This window comes from Cyprinodon variegatus, unplaced genomic scaffold (assembly GCF_000732505.1).
Source record: "Cyprinodon variegatus isolate N-32 unplaced genomic scaffold, C_variegatus-1.0 Scaffold359, whole genome shotgun sequence".
NCBI classification, from domain to species: Eukaryota; Metazoa; Chordata; class Actinopteri; order Cyprinodontiformes; family Cyprinodontidae; genus Cyprinodon; species Cyprinodon variegatus.
Genome location: NW_015150812.1, coordinates 191,751 through 217,807, shown reverse-complemented (window position 1 = coordinate 217,807; position 26,057 = coordinate 191,751). Strand labels below are relative to the sequence as shown.

General features: G+C 38.1%; 2 protein-coding genes across 3 annotated transcripts in view; both read left to right on the top strand.

Annotated features, from left to right (window-relative positions):
• Positions 1-14,970, top strand: part of kremen1 (kringle containing transmembrane protein 1) — a 78,964-nt gene extending 63,994 nt beyond the window's left edge. Inside the window, exons 4-9 of one of the 2 annotated variants that reach the window (XM_015386205.1) lie at positions 2,890-3,014; positions 5,283-5,436; positions 7,825-8,157; positions 11,527-11,718; positions 12,228-12,312; positions 13,820-14,970. In XM_015386205.1, the coding sequence (XP_015241691.1) occupies positions 2,890-3,014; positions 5,283-5,436; positions 7,825-8,157; positions 11,527-11,718; positions 12,228-12,312; positions 13,820-13,979 (1,049 nt within the window). In that variant the 3' untranslated portion in view covers positions 13,980-14,970. Of the gene's footprint in view, positions 1-2,889; positions 3,015-5,282; positions 5,437-7,824; positions 8,158-11,526; positions 11,761-12,227; positions 12,313-13,819 lie in introns of both variants that reach the window. The other variant, XM_015386204.1, reaches the window with a different exon arrangement.
• Positions 14,971-23,108: 8,138 nt separating this feature from the next.
• coq5 (coenzyme Q5, methyltransferase) overlaps positions 23,109-26,057 on the top strand; it is a 3,907-nt gene continuing 958 nt past the window's right edge. Inside the window, exons 1-6 of the mRNA XM_015386193.1 lie at positions 23,109-23,329; positions 24,724-24,873; positions 24,957-25,175; positions 25,339-25,445; positions 25,663-25,751; positions 25,882-25,993. Coding sequence (XP_015241679.1) covers positions 23,128-23,329; positions 24,724-24,873; positions 24,957-25,175; positions 25,339-25,445; positions 25,663-25,751; positions 25,882-25,993 — 879 coding nt within the window. The 5' untranslated portion in view covers positions 23,109-23,127. The remainder of the gene's footprint in view (positions 23,330-24,723; positions 24,874-24,956; positions 25,176-25,338; positions 25,446-25,662; positions 25,752-25,881; positions 25,994-26,057) is intronic.

Sequence of the window (26,057 nt, the reverse complement as noted above, 5' to 3'; positions counted from 1 at the left end):
GAATGTACCACCAAAAACTATTCTTATTACAATTTAATTCCTATTTAAAACTTGGGTCTAATTTTTCCCTATTCAAGTAAATATTAGAGATCATGCCATTATTTGTTTCAGTTATGTTAAGTGGAAAAACCGTGCCTCTAAACAACATTACAGCCTTTCTTTTAAGACTTGCTGACATTTTGGGTTTTATTTTAACTCAAGAATGCAGCTTATTGATTTATTGTATTCAGTAAAGTACAACAAAGAGGATTCAAAGTATTCAATTTGCTTGAATTAAAGAAAAATAAGGATGTTTAAAAATGACTCACTGAGAGTCTTTGTTGTCGTTTTGCCTGGAACAAATAGTGATCTTTTACTGGATCTCTAAAGCAATTCATCGACCTCATATCTGACCTCATGTCCCCTGCCTTGTCTCAGCTAGAACACTGTGTTAATACGAAAAGGCAAATCTAAGTCTATTTAAAATAATTAGAGAGAGACGACCTTTAAGTGTTTCTTTGGGGTTTTCTGTTTTTGCTTTAAGTCTCCAGGTGTCGTAGGAATTTCAGATTTTGTTCCCATAATAACACGTTTGTCGCCTCAGCTCATCTACCTGCTTGCATGAACTCGCTGCCAAAGCCGGCTGCATACGTTTGATGTTCTCCAGCCCATGCTCCTGTGTTTTGTACCTCTCTCTGCCTCTCTGGTGCATTCTGGGATGCTCTTCCTCTGTTCCCTGGCAGAGCAACACATGAGCTGCTGTTAGGCTTACTGTGTTGCTTTGTAGGAAGGTAAACAAAGCAAGCTGTGAGAGAGAGGGTTCAACAGAGTTGCTTCCTGCTGTGATCTCCAAAGTTTTTCATTGGTCTGGATTGGAGCACCTTGTGTTTCCTCCATTTCTCCCCTCTGGCTCATTAACGCCTAAATTCCTCCAGCAGCTTTGAAGTGTGTTAAGCTATTTTCCCCCCCCTTCTATGTAGATATTTGTGCTCGCTGAGTCTGCAGCGCAGATGTTTGTGATAGTTGTTTTCTTCTGGAGTTTTTCAGGCCTCAAAATCCAGGGCACTTTTGGGGATAATCACATATCAATATGCAAAACCTCTTCTCTGTCTTAAGATCTGAAAAAGATCCAAAGCTGCTCTACTGTGATACAATCCTACCTGCTGCTTAACAGCTAGAAGTGAGATGAGAAGAGGACAAAGGACGATAAATCGACTGCAGTCGGAAATCTTCCAGTCAAAGCAAAGTGAAAGAAAGACCATTTCTGCCTTTAATCTGAGCTGCTGAGCACTGCAGAAGCCGGTTTTCCTCCTTTGCGTTTCATAAAGCATCATTGAAGTGCTACCTGCTCTGCTTAGAGGGAGGTTGCTAGTTTCCAACCAGGTGTTTATCTCTCCTCTCTTCTCCCAGGTTGCACTCTCCTCAGGGGTCATTTTGGTGCATATCTGAGTAGAAGATATTAAAGAAACTGCTTCCCCAGCTGTCTCTCTGCCCTCTATATGAAAACGCTGAGAACCTGAAACATTCTCATTATTGCCACGTTTAACCTGTCACATAATTCAGCTCCTAACTTTGCGAGCGTGTTACTCTGAGTCCTGGTAAATGACCCAGACAACCATATTTATTTCCTCTGAAGCTGTGGCTTGGCTGAGGCTGACAAAAAAAGAATACTGTCCATGATTTATTGCTTGTGCCACAGAGTTAGACGACTGTCTTCAGCTGCTGAGTCATTTGTTAAACACAGCATGGTGGAAGACCAAATAACGGTCACTCTACGGTCAACAGCAAAGAGCGGGTCTGTTTTATGTCCTTTCTCCCTCTACCCACCAGTCTGTGGTGGAATTTAAAACATGTCACACTTTCCTTCTTAAAGCTTTTGTGCTTCATTCCTTCATAAACAGAATTTAGAGAATCCTGCTGGACATGGGCTTTCGTGGCAGCTGAAAAGCTAACTTTGGCATCAGACCCAAACTCTGCGCCCGTGTGTGTGGTCTTTATCAAGGTTACTTTAGTCCAATCCAAGATGGTTTGACTGTAGCAGGTTCTAAATATTTAATCCAAGTTGTATTCAAATCCATGGACTGTCAAACTTAACATATTTCTGTTTACGTATTAATAATTCTAAAATAAAACCAGGACAGCAGAGTGAAGCTGTTTCTCGCCGGTGGAAGCTGCCATCAGCAGCTCTCTTTGTCAGTTTGATGCCGCCTCCAGAGAGTCTCAGTTCTGGGACAGTGCTGGCATGCAACATCAGGGGACAAACAGCCCAGAAGCCTCTGGACTTGTCAAACTTTGGATCCAGACACTATGTTGTTATTGTACCCAAAAACAAAATATTTCTGTATTTGATATCCAACTTACATATCCCTTGATATGTAAAAGAAATATATCTTATTTGGTGAAGCGTTGTGTCTTAAAGCATGGTAGACAGTTCTGCTCATGTCCATCTCTTTTTAATGAGGTCTTCTGTGCCCTGTAGCTGGATTTACCCCCCTCTTTAGGAGGATGTTATGTTCTTATTTACTCCCATGGAAATAGCTTTCAGTTTGTGAATGTATTGATGTTTGTCATATTACTGCATTACACAATGAATCAAGGAAAGCCAATTAAAATCTAAAAATGAAACATAGAAAATGGCCCATTAACTTTCACGTGCAACATTGCTATAGGGTTATGGTTAAACTTTCTGCAATAACTGTAGTGAAAGCCTTTTTATTTGTACATCAGAGCATTTTCATTATAAAACCAGCTACAAACATACAAAACAATCTTATAAATATTGTGTTTTAGAGAGAATATTACTGTGTTCTAATAGAAATTAACCTGACTGCTGAACTTTAAGATCTTCTTTAGCTTACTCCTGGTCATTTGCCTAATGTCATTTTTGACCCTTCCACTGTTTCTCTACAGTGCCCGGGAATTTAGGCTGCTACAAAGACACAGGTCATCCACCGACTCTTCCTGGGGCCCACGAAATCTCCAACAAACTCACAATTCAGACCTGCATCAACTTCTGTCGCAGCCAGAAATACACGGTAAGATTAACGCTGAAATCATGTTATGTTAGATAAATTGAAAGGACAAATAAAGTATATTGAATAATCCTTTTTCCTAATACATGAGTAAACAACATACCGTCCATATTTTACTTTAGTCGGTTTTGTTTTCATGTAAATCATGGTCAGTTTTATTGTCATTTGAATGCCCTTCTTATTCAGCTATCAAACATCCTGCTTTAAACCAGTCCGAAGATGACAAATCCTCCCAATAATGAGACCCGACAGCTGGAAATGAATGGCTGTCAGCCCACTGGGCACCTCCTCTCCAATGCTTTTTTCATTTTTCCATCACAGCCATTGTTGCCACCACAGATTGTGCCAGGTGTTGATTTTCTGTCCCAGCAGATCCACCTCCACTAGTCCACAATGACAGACACTGACGGGTCCTTCTCATCACATAGTTGAGCACATTTAAGGAAAGAGTAAAGAATTAATGTTGACTGAATAGCTTTTGGATTTTTCTTTTTTTTTTTATAAAGCATTGAGGCCTTATGAAACACGAATACTTGAAAATCTGGATCCCATGGGACTTTTTGACAAAATTGAAACATGGGTTTGAAGTCTGCCTCTCTGTGGCTCCACACAATTTCGTGTCACTGTTGATGCAACAAAAAGGACATTACTTTACAGCTCGTGAGGAGAGCAGAGGCTGAGTGAATTCTTGCTCCATGACATAAAAAATGGAGAGCGGGAAATGTTGCTTCTACCTTCTATTCATTAAAAGCATTTCAGACGAGAAACTGGAACAATGGTGTCCTTTTTAAATGAAAGACAATGATTCTTTTGAGCACTGGCGTCCAGTGAGAGGACATTATGGGTGATTTTTTGTTACTTTTTTTCACTTTCCTCTTCCAGCTCTTTGAGGACTTAATCGTCAAGTCCTATTTGTATTATAAAATATGCTATTTATGGCATTTACTTTGTTATAAGACATACATCATGTCTTGCAAAACGTAATTTTCCACTTTTGTCACCATACAACTAAACATTAAGGTATTCTATTTTTTGATCTGTTAATATCTGGAAAAAAGGAATTATATATCAACTTCCTCCTACAGATCATTAGCATGTCCTGCTTTGTATATGAACAGTTTGGCTGCAAGATGTTAAAGTTGCATACGATGGGGATTCTAATTGGTAAACTAGGATTGTCCCTGACAGTTTGTCATTACCACTCCAAATGTTCCTCATCCTCCTTCCAACACATTTGACTTTTGGCATCTTTGACGCTGTAATGTGTTTCATGTGTGAAAGATAACTGCATCTAGACTCCATCCAACAGGTTGACTATTCTTATTAGAATGCAAGATAAACACTTATGATACTTGCAATATCTTAGCCAAGAGATAATGCCTTCCAAAGTGTCCATAATGATGTTAATATAGTGAAGTCTGATATGTGACAGTGATATGTTTATGATATTATGGGCATCCCAAATGAAGAACATTTGTATACAGCAACTTTAAAGTCATTTATTCCTAGTTTCATATGGACCTGGGCTTTTGCAGGGATATTCCAACATATGAAGGATTCAATGAAAATCATTCTGCTCTTACTCTGGCTGTTAGTTTCACATCCTTATTGTTTTGCAGCCTCTGCCAAGTTTTCTTTCATAGCTGATTGGAATTTAGCTCTATCCGTCCTTCTATCAGCTCCTATCACCTTCTCTTTAGATGCAAAAGAAAAGCATTGCCACAGGAAAATGCTTTTACCATCATGTTTCACATGGGACACAATGTGCAGATATTCCCAGACCAAGGACGTTTCCCATACTGGTCAGTCTTTAGACTGTTGTTCTAAATTAGTCAGAGCACCATCCCCAACAACAAGACCTGTGTTGGACTTAAAATTGGATGTTGTATAACTTTTTTTACTTTCATTTTGACACACTTCATAAAGGCAAGATTTATTTTTGTTTAAGCATTCTTTTTATAGGTAAAGATTTCTCTGTCATTCTATCTCCCAAAATCTTAATGCATCAAAATATGTCCTGCAAGGAAAAGCTTACTTTTAATAGTTTAAAAAACACAATTGTGATATACAGTATGATGCTGAAACACTTGAAAAACTTTGTTGCAGCATTTAGGCATATTTTTTTTCCCAAGACCTGAGACAATCTTATTGTATATTTTCTCAATCAGCTAACTGAGTCCCTGAGGGGTTTTATCTCCTTCTCTGCCATGTCTAATTGATTTTAAATGAAAATCACTAACTGGCTTCTGTTCCAAACGTTGTGTTTCGCAGCTTGCCGGCATGGAGTCAGGATATGCCTGCTTCTGTGGCAATGAAGGAGACCTGCAAGACCATGTTAAATCATCCAACATGGAGTGTAACCATGTTTGCTTCGGTGATCACACTCAGCCCTGTGGAGGAGACGGCTGGATCATCGTCTTTGACAGTAAGCGCCGAGCTTTCCGAGTCTGATTTTTCAGGGGAAAGTGTGACTAAATGTTGCTGCTTGTATTTGCAAAGACTGACTGAGCTCTGCATACTATCATACCAAAGTGAACATTTTACACTGAGCCATGAATACTATCTATAACATTTTTCTGTGAGACTTAAAAATGTCTAACAAGCCTGCTCGGTACTACATGGTCAAAATAGGTTTACATTTCCCATGCGTCACAGTTGCAAAATGTTGTAAACATTTCTTTATTTTATACATAATGTAGAGCTTTTATTGTATTTGGCTGCACTAACTGCCCTGCTAGTTTTAAGAGATGTTAATATATTGACCATCACACTCACAAAAATGTTTCTACACCTTTATCTGTTGTTTCACTCATATATAATACAAAAGTGATATAGCCACCAATGTTTCGTTACAGTTTACTAAGCAATTTCATCAAACAACTTCTAAGTTGATCCTAGCTGGATACTAACACATCTGTTTTACAGAATTGGTAGAGTTGATTTAAACTGGTTGGTTCTTGAGAACAGTTTAGGTTTTCTTTGAATCAGGTCGCCTCCACCTCTGGCTGCTGCCCAATGCCCTTTGCACCAGTCTGTCATACTTCCCCTCTCAGGCAGTGGACCCACTGGGGGATTGCTACACCCTCTGGGCTTTGCCTTGCCAGGTTCCATGAGGAGCAACCCAACCACCAGGCAATGGGGAAGGGGGAGGTCCCGGCTCCACCATGCTGGGCGACGTTGTGTACCTTGGTTTTGTAGTCTTCATAACAGGTTTCTGAACCGTTGTTTGTCTGACCCATAACCCAGAGATTGTTATCCTTTGGAGACACTACCTGGGGAATGTGGGCCCCTAACAACATTGCCTTTGGGATCATCTAACCACTGAAACCGCTCCACCAGGATATGGTCCATTCACACCAATTGTGAACCCATGGCAAGGGCTCTGCATTTACATAGTGTCCTTATGCAAACCATGCTGGCAAGAGTGGTGAAGCGGCCAGCGATACAGATGAGCTGAAGTTGAAAAATCTGAGCTTTACTGTAAAGTCATTTCGGGGCAACCAATCATGGCCTGGTTGTGGTTTTGAACTAGGTTGAAGAAGTGAAACTAAAAAAAAACTTTTGAGTCAAAATGAAATAGATGAAATATTGCTGACAAAATATGAAATAGGGAATGATCTTAAGACATTTTTAGGCTGCTTTAAAAAAATCCTTATCCCTAGAAGGACTGTTACTCATCCTTCCTTACCCCCAGCAGACACCAGTCAGTTGCTGCCGCCTCTGCCTGACGGGCTTCTCTGATGTACCGCAGTCCTCTTTCGATCCACTGCCATTGATCATTCATCATTCATTAACCTTAGCTCTAGTGCAGACCCTGGCCATCCATTGCCTTTCCCTGGCACTGGTGGTGTCTGCCCAACCATACACAAGGAAGTACTGTGACATCTGACGATCATCCAGATGCAGACCTTGGAGTCGGTTGTGGTTCTCCCCTAACTCTTTCTGTCTCTGGAGAATTGGGTGGACTTATAGACAAAGATACCGATGGCATTGTTTGGCTTACCACAGCCAAACAAGCTCTGTGACTCTATCAATACAGTTCCTGTCCACCATGTTGAGCTAAAAAAAACTGTAGCTCAAGCTCCTCCTATAACTTTGCTTGTTGTGAGCACAATGAACTCCTCATAGTGCCTTCCTTTCATGAGGCAGTGACAATTTGAGTAAATCTATTTGTCACTGATTGTCCTTAAAACGTTATTCATCTTATTGTCTTTAATGATTGCTATAAGACAAATCGTCTCAATTCTGGAAAGAGAAACGTGATCACATGTGAGATATATTGTTACAAACACTGTCACAATACAGTTTAAATACACTGTAGAAGCTTCAGAACATTTACTTAAATATTTAAGTTATTTCATGAAGATATTTTATTTTGACCAGTTGTTATTTGGGGAAAATCCACAGGATGTTTAAACCTATATATTTTAATAATTTTGGATCAACTTAAAATGACAGTTGTTTGATTTTTTCCTTCCTAAAAAAAAAGGAAAATCAAAAAAGTAATTCAAAGCTTGCCATTTTTAGGGAATTCATGCCCATAGGAATCTTTTTTCTGCAGTTTTAGATACCAGGCGATGTAACGTTGATTTCTCCAACAGCATGAGCAAATGTATGTAATAATAAAAGGTGTTTTATCAGCATTAAAACTTAAACATTAACCATTTAGGTTATTCACCTGGCCTTGATAAAAAAAACTTGGACATCACATTTAGTGTTTCATCTAATCCCATGTTGTGTTTGTTGCATCCTTAGTATCACTAGGTACTTCTGTAATAAATTCATATATATATTTTTTTCTTCTTGCCTTTAGTCCGAGTTGGTGCCTGTGGTGGGAACTACACGTCCCCGACCGGGGTGGTTTACTCCCCCGACTTCCCTGACAAATACGCAGCCAGCCGCGTTTGCTACTGGACCATCCAGGTCCCTGGTTCCTACGCAATCCTCTTCAATTTCACCTTCTTTGACATCTCTGACCAGACCGACATGGTGGAGCTTCTGGACGGCTACACCAGGGAGGTGGTTGTCCGCTTTGACTGGCGCAGTCCGCCGCGGGAGTTGGTGAACATCACAGGAGACTTTGTTATTCTGTACTTCTTCTCAGATCGCACCAATCAGGCCCATGGATTTGCTCTTTTGTACCAAGGTAAGATGCTGAACTGACTGTATCTGACAAGCTTAATAGCCCTTTGCCCTGCAGTGTGAGTTTGGTGCTCTTGGTATACCTGGTGAGGTACAAAGCCTTGAAAATTCAGTCATAATTCTTAAACATTTTGACGTTTTCTCAAGTAAGAGCCCTAAAGTTTATTTTATTGACTTTTTTAAACAACATAATCAAAACCAAATTTTATGGTTGTGAAGTTAAAATAAAACAGATGGTTTTTAGAAAAGAATTATTCGGACAGGTGATGTGCAATGCGACGAGCTGCCTTCAGAAGTCAACCTATGTGTAATTTATTGTCAGCATATACGTTCTGTGATGTCCTTAGAGGTTTGTTTTAGAACATTTCTAAATTACCAACATAATGATAACCAGTAGCATGGTGGGGGTGAAGTTGTGAAAAAGTTCAAAGATGAGTTATTGTGAAGAAAGGTAGCTTACTCTTTAAACATTTTTAAAGGGTGTTTAGTCTTAGCCTGGCAAGACAAGTTGAATTACACCATGTGTAATTCAAACGCTTGTCAGTCTGGGCAGACTCTGTGTTCTAAAACTTACTGGACCAATCGCAGCACAGAAGGCGGGGGTTTGGTCTTAGCACCAGAATTACCCATAATGCAGCAACAGTTTTCTTAGACTTAGACGTAATTTTGTTTTGTACAGCACTCATTATATTTCAATTTCTTAAAGTGCAGCAGAGATCAAATGTAAGCAATGCCAGACAAACCAAACATGGTGCAAAAAAAAAAACAACTCATTGATATGGTCAGTTTAAAGACTGTGACATTTTTTAAGTTACCACAGTGGTGTTGATAGAGACTGCAATGGGGTAATGTTTTATTAAATCCTTTCATTGTGTCCTGAAGGAGCTGGATATATCTTTAAACCTTAAACAATTGGTTGCATTAAAGGCTTTTCTTTTAAAAAAGAAGTTAGTCCTGCCCTGGTCCCGCCTTTGACATCTGGCTCTACTTGCTCCTTTTCAAACTGATACGCTGTGTTTGCAGCATTGGCTTAATAGGCTATAGTCCATCATATTGTGCAAGGATTCTAGGACTATGATATATCTGTGAATCGATTAAGACTTAATTGCCTTTTTTGAGGGAAGAATATTAGTTTGCTAGAAGCCATATATAATCGAAACAGCAAACAAGAGAAAGAAAAGTGGTCAGTTCAAATCAGCATTAAATGTTTGGGTCAAGATGCAAAACACTGGGTAAATATTACATCCCTCTGAGACCATCCCAAGAGGGAAATGTTTTTTTGTTTAACGAGGGAAGGAGAGACAAGATTTATATGCAAGGCATATTTTAGAATGGCCTTGTCAAAGTTCAGACCTAAATCCAATTATTAAAAATGAATCTGTGTTGAAAGTCAGCGCTCTCAAATTGGGATGAAACCTTTAAATGGATTAATCATGATTAATCAGTTAATGAAATAACGGCCAGCTAATTCAGTAATCGATTGAATATAGACTCTAAAATATTTAGCTGACAGAGCAACCCACTTAGAGCAGTAGTTATACAACGATTGTAAAATAATATGTAAATGTTTTGCATTTAAGAACTCTTCAAGAGGAAAAGTTTTGGTTTTACCTGGTTTAATTTAGTATAAAGTCTTCTTTAAGGAACCTTTTGCAATCCCATTATTAATCCGTTAATTGAAAAAATTATTAACAGATTAACTGATTTGCAAAATAATAATTAGTTGCAGCCCTACTCTCAAATGCTGTTCATCCAACCTGACTTTGTTAGAGCTGATCTATTCGCTGACAGGAACTGAGAAACTATTCAATTCGCAGTATATAGACTTTATCTATAAGAATGATTAAACTTATTAATTTATCTCTCGAGTTGGGCAGTTATGTCCCACCTTGTGCTGATCTAACAAAAATTGCAACAATTTTTGTTCGTCATTATAATGTGACACAAGGTTAAAATGTTCAGCAAGACGATGCAGATCTCAGGCCTTTTCTCTTTTCACAGCTGCAGATGATTCACCATATCTAGATGAATCTGTTTTTATTTTTTATTTTTATATTTTACTTTCCCAGAGTTTGCTCGCTGCTGGACTCCAAGGAAATATGTTGGACATATATGTTCAAAAAGCAGTATGCCTTGTTATAGTCCCATCTTAGCGCGGACCACAGCTGTGAGAGCTGGGATGAATTTAAAGCCGTTAGTTTTATCCCAGACTGCTCTGCTGTGTTTTATGAAGTGTTCTCTTTAAAATCCATGAGACTCATTTAATAAGTTACTTTTTTTTTTAAAGAATGAGTAAATAGCACAAAGATATAACTCAGTGTAGGTGACATACAATATCAGAGGGACACACACAGAGAGAGTGTCCCTCCCTGCTCCTCCATCCTTGTCACTATTTATATTCCTGTCATTTTTCTGGCTCAGTGGAGTTACACTAAAACAATATCGAAGGTCAGGATCTCCTGACTTCTTCAGAAAAGTGTTTTTTGTTTTGTGTGAGGCTTTTTGTAGCAAAGAAATTGAGACACGATACCAAGAAAAGGTCACCACACAGAATCAAAGCTTTTTTTTGGTTTAAGACAGAAAAAAAGACCCTTTACATCAATACCGTAGGTGCACAGAACATGGAGCCAAGCCGAGAGAGAAGAAAGATTACCGAGTGTGATTATCGCCACTAAATCCTTTCAGTATCTCCATGGTGGCAGGCTGGGAGGTAATTTCAGGGTAAACGCTCTCAGATGAGGATGGTGGTGCGTTTCAGCTGTGACTGGGTTTGAAGCATGCCATTTGGCCTGCAAATGGGAAACATGTGGGACGTTCCGGGAACATCACAGACAGGTTGAGCTATTATGCGAAAAGTAGGAAAAATATCCCACGCTGCTTTCTGATCCGACCACCATTCACGACAGACAGAGACGGGCCTGGATGGAGCAGTCTTTAATTGTGGTTCTGGGTCTTTGATTAAGACAATTCAGTAGACTGTTGCCCTCAGACTAACTTATGTTAAGAAAAAAAAACTTCAACAAATAACCAGTCTCGTCTACATTTCTGTTTTTAAAAGACACTGGATAGGCTAAACAGCCGCACCGCGTGCAGTTCTGCTGTAGAGTCTGCTAACAAGCTAACGGTTGAGTCATTTGTTGAAGGAGAGATGCTATAGAACTGGATGCACAACAGCTTTCAAGCACTTAGATTAAATACTGCACTCAAATCCTTTTTAAAGGATTAGCTCCTTCCCAATAAGTATTTATAATAATAATTGTAATTTTATTTCTAAAATTAAACAAAACAACAAAAAAGCTAAACAGATCAATGGCTTTTGAAATAGCTTCATGCTCTGAACAACATGTTCATTTTCACTCTCATGTCTTTGTAGCCCTCAGACGGCAGGACACCAGAACCACAGTTCCTAGAGGTTCTGATGAAAGCGAAGACTCCTCCAGCACGTTGGGACCGCAGCTGTCCAGCGGCGTCACCGAGCGCTCCAACAGCACAACGAACGGGCGCACCTCGCACATCCTCTACGTGATCACGTCCAGCCCCGGCAAACCCGAGCACAACATGCCAGGTCAGTGGGCTGGACGCGACGAGACCACCGGCCACACCGCTAGTATGTTAACATCCCTGACACTCTCATCTAAGCATGAACCCGTAACTCTGAAAGTATTTTTGGCTACCTCTTTCTTCTGAAATACTTCTATATGTTCAGACCTATTATGGCTCCATATCTGAGTGAAGCGCAATAAGAGCTTTAACTACCTGACAGTCACTCAGTAGCATTCCCTGATGATCACAACCAGACACTTTGTCAGAGCAATGCATAGTGAGCAGAAAGCATTCCAGAGCCCCACATGCTTTGCCTCATCCAACTATCTTTTGTTTTCCTCAGCCAGAGGAGAACAGATGTGCGCTGATAATGTGTCACCATTTCTTGACAATTTGCTGGCTGAACACTGCAAACAGGTGTGCCAGCAGTGCTCGAATAGTTCTTCTCCTGCTAATCTTTCCAGGGTTTGTTTTCGTTACTGTGACAGGATGTTTGATGTCTTCTTACTGATTCGCTCACTCTCTCTGCAGTGTGGACCATCTACGCTCTGGCCGCTCTCCTCATTCTGACGGTGGTGGCCATGGTGGCCAAGCTGCTGCTCCACGTCACAGTCAAGTAAGTTAGAGGATATTAGAAGCGAAAGCCACCAAGCGACAAATGTTAAACCTTTTCATCTGTGCACAGCTTTCCTGACGTGACATTTGCAGATTTTCAATCTTAGAGTGTAAAAAGTTAAAGGAGTTTCAAAAAAGAAAGAAAACATCCTGTGGGATCATTTCTCATAAGTAGTTTCCTTTTACTCTTTTAATGTCAAGATCCTACAGACAGGAAAATTCTGAAGCAGCAGCAGCATAATGTTTAGGAAAAAATCTAATCTTTTAAACATTAGGAACTCTCTAAGCATACAGCACTTCAGAAAAAAAAAACACATACTGAACAGAAAATTTAACTATTTCAGATAAATCACCCCTTGGAGGAGCCAAAAAAACATGTGTTTAAATAAAAGTGTAAATTATAGAGAAAGGAACAGGATGTCTCCATGGAATAACCCCAATCTGCCTCGGCCTTTTATAAACAACAAGAGTTTAGTAGCTCATAGTAACAGTATAATTAGTAGCCCACAACGCTGTGCATTCTGGATCAGATCGGTGTATGTGAACAGCTCCAAATGCAGGTGTAAACACACTTAAATCCCTCCCTAAAAGCAAATTGAAAAAGTGGTCTGACTCACCGTTCTGTCTCAAATCATGATTAATGACCACTCAGTTGTATTATGTTTCACGATAAAAACTATTTGTTATTCCTCCTGATTTAGTTTGGTTAAAAAAAAAAGATAATCTATCATAGGTAGCACTAATATTAGGGGTTTGATAAGTGAAACATTGCTCACTTTGCAGGGTGACATTCTGTCAGGTTGTAGCTGGACTACTTAGATAAAATGTTGAACCCTTATGATTTTTCTATTGCCAATTTGCCCTTCATTCATTTTTTAATAGAAGAGCATATTCAGTATATAAGGCAGCCCATAACGCTCAGAATTATATGATTTTTCCTACTGCCTATATCTTATTATTAATGAAGCCATTAGTTTACTCTGCTCTAACTGGTGGTATCATATGTTTCTGATAGTAAAGTTACCAAAGTGTGAGGATTAAAGATCCAGTCTGAGGGATGTAGTGACATCTAGTGACTTAAAACAGACTACAAATGGTGATTAAGAAAGCATAAAATACTATTTTAGCCGCCCTTTTTAAGACAAAGTCCCTCATTCAAAGTCTTTCTCTATTTGTACTTTTTACCTTTTAATTAAATTGCCTGCTTTCCATTAGCCTGTCACCTTACTGTTGGTATAGCTTAATTTGATCCCTGAGGAACGATAAAGGATAATTGTATTCTACTAATTTCTAGTTTAATCTGTAAATATGTATTTGTAGACTTTATTTTTTTATTTGTTTTATTATGGATAAACATCATTAAAGAAGTGGATTATATTTTTGTGAACTTTATGTTATATTCAAACAACTGAATCCAAAGTTTAATATAATAATGATAAGTACTGGAGTTTTCTTTTTTAAATCAACTTCATATTTGTTTCATGCGGCTCTTATCTTTTTTCCTTCAGGACCCCGAACATCCCGACAGTCAGTGGCTCAGACAGCTGCAGCCAGAGCACAGTGTCCTCTGAGCCGTGGATCATCCTCTACCGGCCCTCCACCATCTCCCTCTTCAAGAAGAAGCTAAAGAGCCATCATGGGGATCTCAGCCCTCTGGTGGGCCACTAGTGCTGCTGCTGCTGCTGCTCTCCACTCTTATTGCCATCCACGAATCCTCTGTACGAGGGCTGTCAGATGACATGGCCCTCAGACAGTGAAATTCAATGAGGCGCTTGACTAATAAGCAAACGACTGAGTGATTAATGACAACTGACTCAGTGACTGCCGCCAAATGGCCTTTTGGCCAAATAAAAAGAAAAAAGATGGCAAGGCAGTCTCATTCCTCTCGGCACCAAAGAAGGAGGGTCACGCAGGGGTATAAGGGACCACAGTGACAGAGAGGAGAACTATAAGGCTGCATAGAAGCAGATCCGCAGCTCTGACGGACTTAAAAGGACGCTTTTAACATGCAGGAGGCCGTTTTCATCCATCGCAGCCGTCCTCTGCAATCAGCATACCTCTAAAATCCCTCCAGACTGCAGCTTCGCGGCTGAAAATCCAGAGCCGCATACAGAAAACTCGGACACTTGCAGTCAAAGCTTAACAGCTTCACAACTCATAACTGCCTCAAATGGAAGAACATTTGCTGTAACAAGCCAGAATCCTTTCCCTCCAAAGAGTCGTAGATGTTTGTCTTTTTATTTTCCGTTTGCAGATGCTTCCCTTCAATTTTGTTCTTTCTCTCTTTAACATGTCTGTAGAAAATAACTTGGGGATAGGGAACTAATGGTAATGGAGGTATCAAAGCACTTTGGGTCCAATTGTAAAGACCGGAGTGAAGAAGAGCCCCCTCGTCTTTTTTTTTGCTGAAAAATTTGGGTGAGAGAAGAAATATCATTGTGAAAGTTAGGGGAAGGTCTGGATTGTTGACAAACTGCCATCTAGAGATGTTTAGGATGGTGTGAGCCCAGCCACTCCTCCCCCCCTCCATCCCATGTGTGCTGTGGGTAGGAGTCTATTCAGTTTGATGGTGTTTAAGTGCCTTAAGGATCTCCTCTTCCACTGCCATCACTCACAAATGATCTAATTGATGCAGACGCGAGGACTGAGACCATCACCACAAAAAAAAAACAGTCAGAACTGTTGTGGTGGGGGGGTGTATACCCAGAGCCATCCCTAGAGCAACTCTTCATGTAAGCCAGACAAGGCTTTGAAACGTATATTTTGTTTAATTTGTGTGCTCTTAATTGTAGTCTTGGACACTTACTGAACATATTGTTCACATTAACTTTCCTTCTTTCGATTGCGGGAAACAGGGGGTGAATATTGTTGTATATTTATGACCGCTCTTTGATTTCATTGTCTCAGCGAACCATTGGAGAGGCCCATCTGTTTTTATTTGAAATGTTCTCATTAGACCAGCTACAAAAGGGGGACGTTCAGACAGCTTTCAAATGTCTTGAGAATCAACAGACTTGAGTGTTTGGGCTTTTCACACAGATTTTAGGCCTAGAAGGTTGAGCTCAAGTGATACACCCAAAGACTGTTAGCGTTACTACCCGCAAACTAAGGTCGAATTTTTAGCTGGGACAATTTTAGCTACTTGAGGAAGGTCTGAATCTACTTTTTTGCTGTCAGCAAAGCAGTTAGTCTTTCATGAATGAGGTCAGATGCTAGAGGTGGTGTCCTCAAATCTTCCCTCGCTCAATGCACTTAATTCTGCTCATACTTATGATACAAAGCAGTACTTATCCTGGGTTGCATTTAGCTTTGGGTGAAAATGAACTAAAATGAGCTGATCTGCAACCTTAGCACTTGAAGCAAAGAGAAGAATCATGCAGGATCTAAATCAATAAAGAAATAATAAGAATCTTTGTCTCCCTAATTAGAAGTAAAAAAGAAAATAAAAAAGTCACACAGTTCTATCTGCTGCTCATCATCTCAGCTGTAACTCATGTTAATTATCGCAGGACGCGAGCAGATGCCCCTGCGATGTTCAGAGCAGACCATGCGTGGAGAGGAGCAGGAGTGAAAGAGGGACGGGAAAAATTAATGCGCTTTCAAATCAAACACAAGCTAACCAAATGTGACACTCACTGTCTAACAAGGGTATATTTGTTTGGCTAGCCCGGTGAATTATGCAAACTCCTGTCTTCCATTCCGTCCTCTAGTCAGTTGGAAAATTCCACACTTTTTTTTCCAGAGTAGTCAAAAATGGCCCCCTTGAAATTGTTGTGAATGTCCTGAAGTGCTCGATGACATGAAAACAATACCAGAGGCCCTGTGGGAAACGGTCATAAGGGGCCAAAAACTTTGTTTTCATCTAAATGTAAATAACAAAATATAGTGAAATGTTAATTTATACAGTAAATTATTGTTATTTTGTATGTGAATGGGATATAATCTATCTTTTGTATAAGTGAAGTATCTTTGTAGTTTTATTTAATGTGTCCTGGTTGCAAATAAACACTGTATGCATGTTTCTAAAGGATGAGTTTTGTTTTTCTTATTTTTTTCCCCATTCTGATGTTAAAACAGGCTTTATATCATCACTAAACTCAGCATTTCAATCTCTGAGATGCATATGGGACACAAATATCAGATCAACCAAATCCCATTCTCTCGCAATCCATTTAAGGCCTTGTGTGGAAAAAAAATAAGCCCAAACTCTGAAAATCTGTTTTTCTTTAATAGATCAAGGCTTCATCGCTTGCATGTTTGGGCATCTACTCCACCTCCTCTTATGTTTTTCTTTTTTCTCTATGAAGCTAAATGCTTATCAGATATATGCAATGGCTCGCAGATTGAGAGGATTTAGACCACCATGTGTAACCTATTGCTTTCCCTCTGAGACGAGGTCAAGCGTGCAACCTGGATGTTTGGGAGGGAACAGCAGGAGTCCAGCTTTAAAACTTGAGCAGCAAAAAACAAAAATAAAAAAACACACGAGGATGTGAAAGAAGCCGGAATTCCTAAGATATATTTTTAATTCATAAAATGTGTCCCTTTGTTTCCTCTTATCTTTGTTCTCTTTTAAGCAACTTAGAGGGTTTTCATTTTAAAGAATATCCATCTGATGCAAACCATGTTTTTGCAGTGCTTAATACAACTCTGGGAATTTGATCAAATTACTAGTGGAACAATTATTGGTTCTAGATCCGCTTCAATCTCTGCCATCCATCTCATGAGCTTAGAATCTTAGAGCCTTCATTCACAGAACTACTTATTGTTCTCAGGTTCGCGGTACGAAGTGAAATGGGGGGAAAGTTTCCATGTATGGTGCTCCCTTTGCTTTGAACAAACACCAAAAAGACTTGGAACTTCCTGACATGATCTCATTGGAAGCTTATCAGAAAAAGCAAGATGATTTAGAGTCAGAGGCATCTCTTTACAGACGTCTTGTTTGATTTTAAGAACTGAATTTCATATATCTGTCAGTTTGTATGTCCTTCTGTATATATTTTAAATCTGTCCTGCTGCTGCTGCCTTGGCCAAGACACTCTTGCAAAAGAGGTTTTTATTCTCTCCATTTTGCTTTTCCTTGATCAAATAAATGTTTAATAGAAAACAAAAGCAAACATCACTCTAAACTACTAAAGGAAACGTTAAGAAATTAATGGAGGATTATTACAGAAAGCAATTCAAATATATTTTGATTCAAGCTCATTAAATCCAATTGAAGGAAAAAAATCTTGCTAAATGTCAAAGAAAACTTTTATTGTAATTGTTCAGACTATTCAAGAACTTTTTGTTCTGTTTTTACTTGAGAAATAAATATGGCCTGACACAGAAGTGAATTCCTTTAAGCCTCCAGCCACCAACTGGACAGGGGCCCATATTTATCTTACTGCTGCACGCTGTTGAGGATGAGGGGAAGTAAATCATTTCCAGTGCTAACTCATGTAGTGCTGTGGCAAAAAAAACAAAAAACAAACAAACACATCTTTAAGGAACCAATAGTATCTATAAGATAGTTCTTACATGCCACTGGATGTTTAAACAAAGAATGCAGCTTGCTTTCATTAACTTAAATCAAACATTATAGAAATGAATTAAACACAGACTGATCATTTTATGACATTATTCATTATTGGTCAGATCAAGGCATAAATTTAAGGTTAATTTTGTTTCAAAATGATTTTTAATTTCATAAGTATCAAAATAACTCGCAGATATATATGCATTACTGCACCTTGTGGTTTATTGACATAAACAACCATTAAAAATACTGATTAAAAAGTTTATATTGAGAACATTGTTTATGCATTCTGTTGTGATTGGGAATTTAAACATCTATAGGTAAAAAGGAATCAAACCATAATGAGTCAGTTTCAAGCAAAGTAGAAGACCTGATCACCATTGTAAAGTATGGTGGAGGGTTTGTAATCCTGAGGGCCTTTTTCTCTTCTAAATGAAATGTGTGCCTTGCTCCAGTGTATAAAATATTGGACAGAGCTCTGACAGAGTCTTCTATAAAATTAAATAAAATAAATGTCACTGCTGGGTCCTAGGATTAGGAACAAATTATTCAAGTCATATCACTACCTTATTAGGGAAATGTTTATCTGACACAAAATCTTTCTCTCATAACTGCCATCGTCTCCAGACTTAAATCCCATAAGAAACCTGTACATTTATCTAAAGAGAAGAGAAGAAATTGAAACTTGAAAAAAAACTGTCTAACATTTCAAGTTATGTTTTTTTTTCCCCCTGTCAGTTGTTATTGGATTTAGATACATTTTTCTCTCCCAAAAGTAGATTTTCAATGCCATACATCCATTTTAAATCGCGCTTATCCCTCCCGGGGTCACGAGGGGTGCTGGTGCCTATTTGCAGCTGTCAATGGGCGAGAGGCGGGGTACACCCCGGACAGTTTGCCAATCTATTGCAGGGCAACGCAGAGACAAACCATTTATGCACACACTCATATCCAAGGAGAATTTTAGAGAATTAACCTAACTGTGGGGGGAAGTGTGAGGAAACCGGAGTAACCGGAGAGAACCCAAGCATGCACATGGAGAACATGCAACCTTACATAAAAGCGGTTGACTCAGGTTTGAGCTCTCAAAAATCATCGCAGCCCCCACCCCCATACAGACAGGCCAACAATTCCCTCTAACAACCACTTTTCAGAGACATGTATCGGATATTGCAGACTTAGAAAGAACCCAATGACTGCCAATTCCTAAGGGGCGGTTCAATTTGGTCTAGTTCAATTTGCATGTTTAGTCAAAACAAGGCTTTGTTTTTGGTCCACTCTATAAAGCTCTATAAAAACGGTATTCCTGACATTTTGAATTAAAAAAGCGTTCTGGATGGGAAGCGAAACGTCTTCAAACTTGGGGAAAAAAAGTCTAGTGGAATCTTTTTTTTTTAAACTTTTTTGGAATGACTATGACCTGGATGACTGAGAATCTTTACCAGCACATAAAAACAGCATGTAAAAAGACCTCAGGCGAGGAATTTAACCCAGAACCTTCTTGCTGCAAGGGAGCAGTGCTACCCACTGCGCTTTTCACGATAAATCCTAAAGAATAAATCAGCTGATCAGAGTTCTTTTGTGTTTTCTGTTTACATTGTATACTTCATGTTTTCTTCCTTTTATATTGCATGTTTTTTTTTTTTTTTTGCAAAGATTTAACTTGTAGGCTATTACATAAACCTACTGCTTAAATGCATATCCATTATATCAGCAGCAAATATGCACAGTAATTAGTTTAAGGAAAACTGTTCTTGTTTTCATGAATATTTGCTTCTGCTTTTCCAACCACAGTAGAACCTTTGGTTCTGAGGTCATTTATTGATTGATTGGTTGATTGATTGATTGATTGATTGATTGATTGATTGATTGATTGATTGATTGATTGATTGATTGATTGATTGACTTTTTTGATCTCACAGTGGAGAAATGTACTTGTAACATCAGCTCAAATAGTCAAACAGAGAAGAAGAAGGTGCCAAAGGAAGAAAAAGATGCACAGGATTATACAGTGTGTCCACATATTTTTATAGTTGGTTTATTATACAGGGTTATTGCACAGGGTATTTATATAGATGGGTATTTATATAGCTATTGCTGTGGGTGTCAAAAATAAAGAAACAGGTTATTGTATTGGAGTCAACCTCTGGTTTAAGCATGCAGGTTTCAGACACACAGGTTTGACAAATCTGTCACATGTCCACAATAGAGCCTTGCAGATTAGTCACCACTCAAGTCATTAAATGAAAAATGTTTTGCCCTCCATTGCAAAACATCTGTAGGAGCAGCCTTTCCTCTGAAGAAAACCCCTCTGGCTCCCTCTATTGGTTGTAGAATATTTCCACTATTGCTGGCTTTACAGTTAAAGTGTTGTATCCATTTGTTACTAAAACAGCCAGATTCTTTGCAGACTTCAGCCTTTGATTTAGACATTTTAAGCGGAGCTTTCTCATCATTTTTCTTTGTCTTTGTAACAAGCCAGAGCCTGGAGCTCCCCTGTGGTCAGTCCTCCCAAAGCTGGGAGAAACATTGTGCTGTAAGCAGATCCCCCTGAATCCAAGTCCACAAGTAATTTAGGGAACAATGAGACAAAAGAGGACGTGTCTGGTTACTGCAAGGATGGGAAAGTGAGAAGAAAAAGAGACAAAAGCTGCCCTTTTCTGCACTCAGAAAACCAAAGACAGGCTGATTTAGAGGAGTTCCTCTTCCCTGATGGATCAGTGAAATATCTTTGTTAAAAAATGGTTACAGGCGGTGCAGCAACTTTGTCTCTTTTGATCTGACTCACTTTTCAATACAGTAGTATTTTACAGTAGTTTGTGAATAGCTATATGCACTTGCTTATTTAATATTTAATATTTCATTTCTATTATATTATATTCATTCTACTAAAAGAGGTTAAATTAGACCAGATATCACCTTTGCCTTCAAGATAATAATTTTATTCAATCATGTCTTCTATATAAAAGGAAAACCTCCAAGTATTTCTGCCTCTACAATATTTCTATCATCTTTATTAATACTATATTACAACAAAGTAATTTCCTTTCATATTGTTGGTCACAATGGTTTTTTTCCCCATCAGTACGAAACCATTCATCAGTTTCTATGGCAACAGATGGAAAAACTTCAACAAACTTCAATCTGCATAAATGCAGGTTAGTGCTGGAAGGTTTGTGTGCATAACTAAACTTCTTAATCCCAAATAGAATTGTTTGTAAAGTAGCTTTCAACACAAAAACAAAGGTAGTAGTTGAGAAATATGAGTTTTATTTGTTTTCTTTTTTTTTAAGTTTATTGTTCTGTTAAACACGTGTCTATTTAAAAGTCATAGCCATTTGAATTGGAAGGTGTACTAACCTTTATATAATATTTTTCTTACAACATACAAGAATCCTACTGTTTAGCATGATGCTACCATCACGATGCTTTTTTATTAGTTTTATATGTCTTAAAGATTTACTTTAAATCCAAAAGACATACAAATTTTACAAATAACTTTGTTCTAAGGCCATGTGTAACAATTAAACCTATCTCTAGAAGTTTATTACACTCATGGCAAACACGCATTACTTTAGAATAAATTAAGCAGATTAACATTGCAATACTTGATGTTTACAATAGAAACCAAATTTTTTTTAAAAGCAAAACAAATACAGGTTTTCTTTCTGAAATTAAATTAAAAACTATTTGACTTGATCAACGTTTTGGGAGTATCAAATATTTTTTTTATTTTTATTTTGGCTCTATCTAAAATTCTTCTTGTGAAAAAGGTTAAATAGATTTTTGGTGTTTTTGGTAGAATTGCTTCTTCATCCATTGGCCTTGTGGTTGAAACGTCTTCTTATGAGTAAGAACAGCATCTCTGTAACAGAGATGCTGTTACAGAGATGTATATGCTCTCTTGCTCATCCAGGTTTTCAATACATATATAATATATATTTTTTTATTTTATATTTTTAGATAATGGAAAGGTAGCTAAACATTGTCATGGTGTTTATTTGTAATAAACCATCATATAATTGTGTAACTTTCAAAACAGATGGTGGCATTTAGAACCCTTACCCCAAAATAAACCAGGCTTGTAAAGGTCCTTGTCTGTCTTTCTGATATTTTGCCTAATTTCTTTTATTTTTCCATGTCACAGATGATCTCAGTGGGTTCTAGGTGTTGCTTTAAAATACATCCATGGTTATGTTTCCATATATATATTGAAGTAAGTTAAACTCTCAGAAGTCTTTCAGAATGGCTTAAACATCTGATGATCAGAATTATATGTAGTCCATGTTTTCTTCGAAAAGTGCAAAATGTATGTATTTTTTTAAGACAATGTCACCTATTAAGATCAGGCAGCAATTAAATTTTAGAGTTATTTTATGAATGGACAAAAATACACCAAGGCAAAACTAATAATCTTATGTATATTCCAGCTGTGCAGATGTATTGAAAGGTAATATGCTGGCTTACATTTTAGTATATGCTGTTCTCCAAATTCAGAATACAGAAATATTTCTCTTTTTTGTCAAACATAAAAAAATCAATCAGTTTGGTCAAATTAGGAAACTTAAAAACTGCAAATTGATAGTTTTATTACGGATCACAGTTAGAAAAAAAAGTCTATGTATAAAGGCTATGTAAAATCTTGTTTAAAACAATTCATAAATTGAAAAATGTCTGATATTGAAAACGTTAGCTACATGGATGTGCTGTTGCCAGTTATGTTGCCTTTGTTCACTCAGTTTGCATGCACCCCTCCAGCCACCACCACCATGCAGGTATTGGATTAAATTGTGGCTGGCTATCAGTATGTTCATGCGTGGTTGTTTGTCCTGTTATGTCTGTAATAGACTGTAATAGTCTATAATAGACTAGAATAGTCTATAATAGACTTGACCAATGCAAATGACAGTCCCCCCCAAGCAAGGAAAGTCAGTAGGCCTACAGTCAGTGAAGTGATGGATTAAGGGATTATTCTGATTGATAAAAAAAAAAACATAATTTAACAGATAAAGTCATTAAAAAAGTACTTATACAAATAGTTGAAAACATTTAGAGGGATTATTCTTTCTAAATGCATATTCCGCCCTAAATGTCTCTGTGTACTCACTAGCAAGCTTTGGTAATGTATATTTAAAATTCTTTAACAATCTTGTTAAAATAAAGCAGCAACAAAAATCGATTTTGAAGTTTAAATTGCAGTACACTAAATGGCCACCAGAGAGCAGCAATAATCTACCTGTGCGTGTATCCGCCCCGGTTTATCTGAGGAGGAAGAATAAGGTTGCGCAACTTGGCAACATGGCAGCGTCCGTGCGGCTCTTGTTCCGTCGGATATCTCGTCTTTCTCACAGAAATATAACCTCTGCTGCTGATAGTTTTTCACGCCGGCCAGGCTGCTGCTTTGGTCCTTTTCCCTCTCGCTGTATTAGTGACGCAGCAGAGGACAGAAACACACACTTTGGCTTTGAGACGGTGCCCGAAGCGGAGAAGGCGAAGAGAGGTGAGACAGTGGAGACCCGGAGGGCTGCCAACCAAATTCCGTTTAAATAACCTTTGTTTATTATCATTCGCTTTTTTTCACACACGGTATAACCCGTCAAGAAAGCTTGATGATGTTTCTAAATTCTCGAAGACTTTTTAAATAAATCGGCTAATTTCTTAGCATTGTAATCTTATTCTCTAATTATCTGGACAGTTTTAAACCTAATATTAATCTGTTGGTTAATATAGAAGGATTGATAGTGAACTTGAGTTCATTGCCTAAACTAATGCAGGATTAACACACCCTTCGATGCAATATAACATTATGGTATTTTTATTTTTTTTTTCATTTTGTAGTTTAATATTTATCTAATTCATCTCACTGGGTAAATGATTCATTTTAGAATATAGTAGAAATAAGTTTTACAGCCCCATTCTTCAGGTTTAAAAATGCAAATGGAAATGTATAGGTTCACATCTCTCTTAAAGCAATATGAGTTATAAAACTGAAAATACTGTATAACACTTTTTTTTTATACTGTATAACAATTTTCTACAAAATTACTGCTTCCTCTGTTGTGGCTTGAATATTTTCCAAATGTCCTGATCTCAACAAGTGACCTTACAGGTCAAGTTTCTCTCTGTTCCAGTGTAAGGTCAGAGGAGCTGGATTTATTTCTATTTTTTCTGAAATACTCTAGTTTTAGATGTTTCTTCTGCTGAGGATTTTTATTGTGTTACCATCTATGTTCTAAAAACTATGCATCATTTTAAAAGGGCAAAATCCAAAGAAAAACTAGCAAGTTGTTGATAATAAGTATTTTAAATATTTAAAGTAAATGTTGTGTTGTATAAAGAGAGATAAAAAGAGATATTCAGGTTGGTTTAAAATTATTGCAGAATTAAATTTGCTTCTGCAAAATGAATACAGAAGCAGTATTTAATTTCTAAGTAGTAATTAACTGACTAGGGCTGCAACTAACAATTATTTTGCCAATCGATTAATCTTTTGATTATTTTTACATTAATCGATTAATATTCAAATAGCCAAAGATTGTTTTTTTTTAGGAAGTTTAGTCAGGTGAAACTAAAACTTTTCCACTTGGTGAGTTTTGGATAGAGCATATTGACAGATGAAAACGTTTTTTTTATTAAATGCAAAATGTTTATATGTTTTTTTTTACTATTTTTATATAATTACTACTCTCAGTGTTGTTCCGGGAACTAAAGGCATGTTTTACAATCTCTTTACTCGATTCTCTTTAACGATTTATTGAATACTAAATTATTTGACGATTATTTCAATAATTGTTTAATCACGATTAACTCGATCCACTTGGATGGAAATTCAGCTTTTTTTCTTTGTTAGTTAAAACTTGAATCTTGTTGTTTTTTAATGGTTTCTCTTTCCAGTATACAAGGTGTTTGAGAATGTGGCGGAGAAATACGACATCATGAACGATGCCATGAGCCTCGGCATCCATCGACTTTGGAAGGATATGCTCCTGCACGTCATGCACCCGCAGCCTGGCGCTCGACTCCTGGATGTGGCCGGTGGAACAGGTATTGAAAAAATAAATAAAGTCGATTTAATGATCCTCCAGCTGAATCCTCCACTTAACCGTGTGCTTATTTTTCACCTGCAGGTGACATTTCTTTTCGTTTCCTGGACTACGTTTATCATCAGCAAGAGAGACAGAAGCGGCGAGCTTTGGGCTCCAGTCAGACGCTGTCATGGCAGGATATTTCTGAGAAGTACCCCGCTGAGGACGCTCCCCATGAGTCCAATTCTGTGGTTTGCGACATCAACAAAGAGATGCTGAAAGTGGGAAAACAGAGAGCTGACAGCATGGGCATCACATCAGGTTAGCTTAAAACCTGCAGGTGTTTAGTTAATCTGCCTCCATTAATGTTGATCAAAGTTTAGCGGCTCCATATATCTGTTCATGAACATGTATAGATGCCACAGAGACAGATTGACTTCAGCTGGATGATTTTAAAGGTAAAAGAGCTGCCGTTTGTTTCCAGGTCTTTCATGGGTGGTGGGAGACGCAGAAGAGCTGCCCTTCGATGATGACCAGTTTGATATTTACACCATCGCCTTTGGCATTCGGAATGTCACACACATCGATCAGGTAACAAAGATCTTGATCAAAGTGAAAATTGTGTCAAAGAAATGTGTTTAAATAGAGAAAAAAAGTGTAATTTTCTATTTTACAGCTGTGACTTAAAAAAAAAAAAAGATTTCTCTCTTTCTCTAGACCTTTTTTTTCCCTCCTACAGATTATTGATTACAAATGTGGCCGTTCTTTCCTAATAGATAACCAGTTTAGTATTAATTTCCATTTTTAGGCTCTTCAAGAGGCTTTTCGTGTCCTGAAGCCTGGTGGCAGATTCATGTGTTTAGAGTTCAGCAAAGTGACCAATCCTGTTCTAGCGCGGTAAGTAGGTTTGTTTAATACGACACAGCGAATTATTGGATGGACCTTTGAACCAAATCACTTCCTGCTCATTTCTTTTTAGAGCGGCTTTCAGCTGGATTATAACCCTTATCTCTTGTCTACTTTTCAGCCTGTATGATGCGTACAGTTTCCAGGTGATCCCGGTGTTAGGAGAGGTTATTGCTGGAGACTGGAAGTCCTATCAGTATTTGGTGGAGAGCATCCGCAACTTTCCAGATCAGGTGAAGCAGGTTTAAGTCCAGTTTTTTATCTCTGCCTGGCAAAGCATCAGTTTTTTTTTTTTTT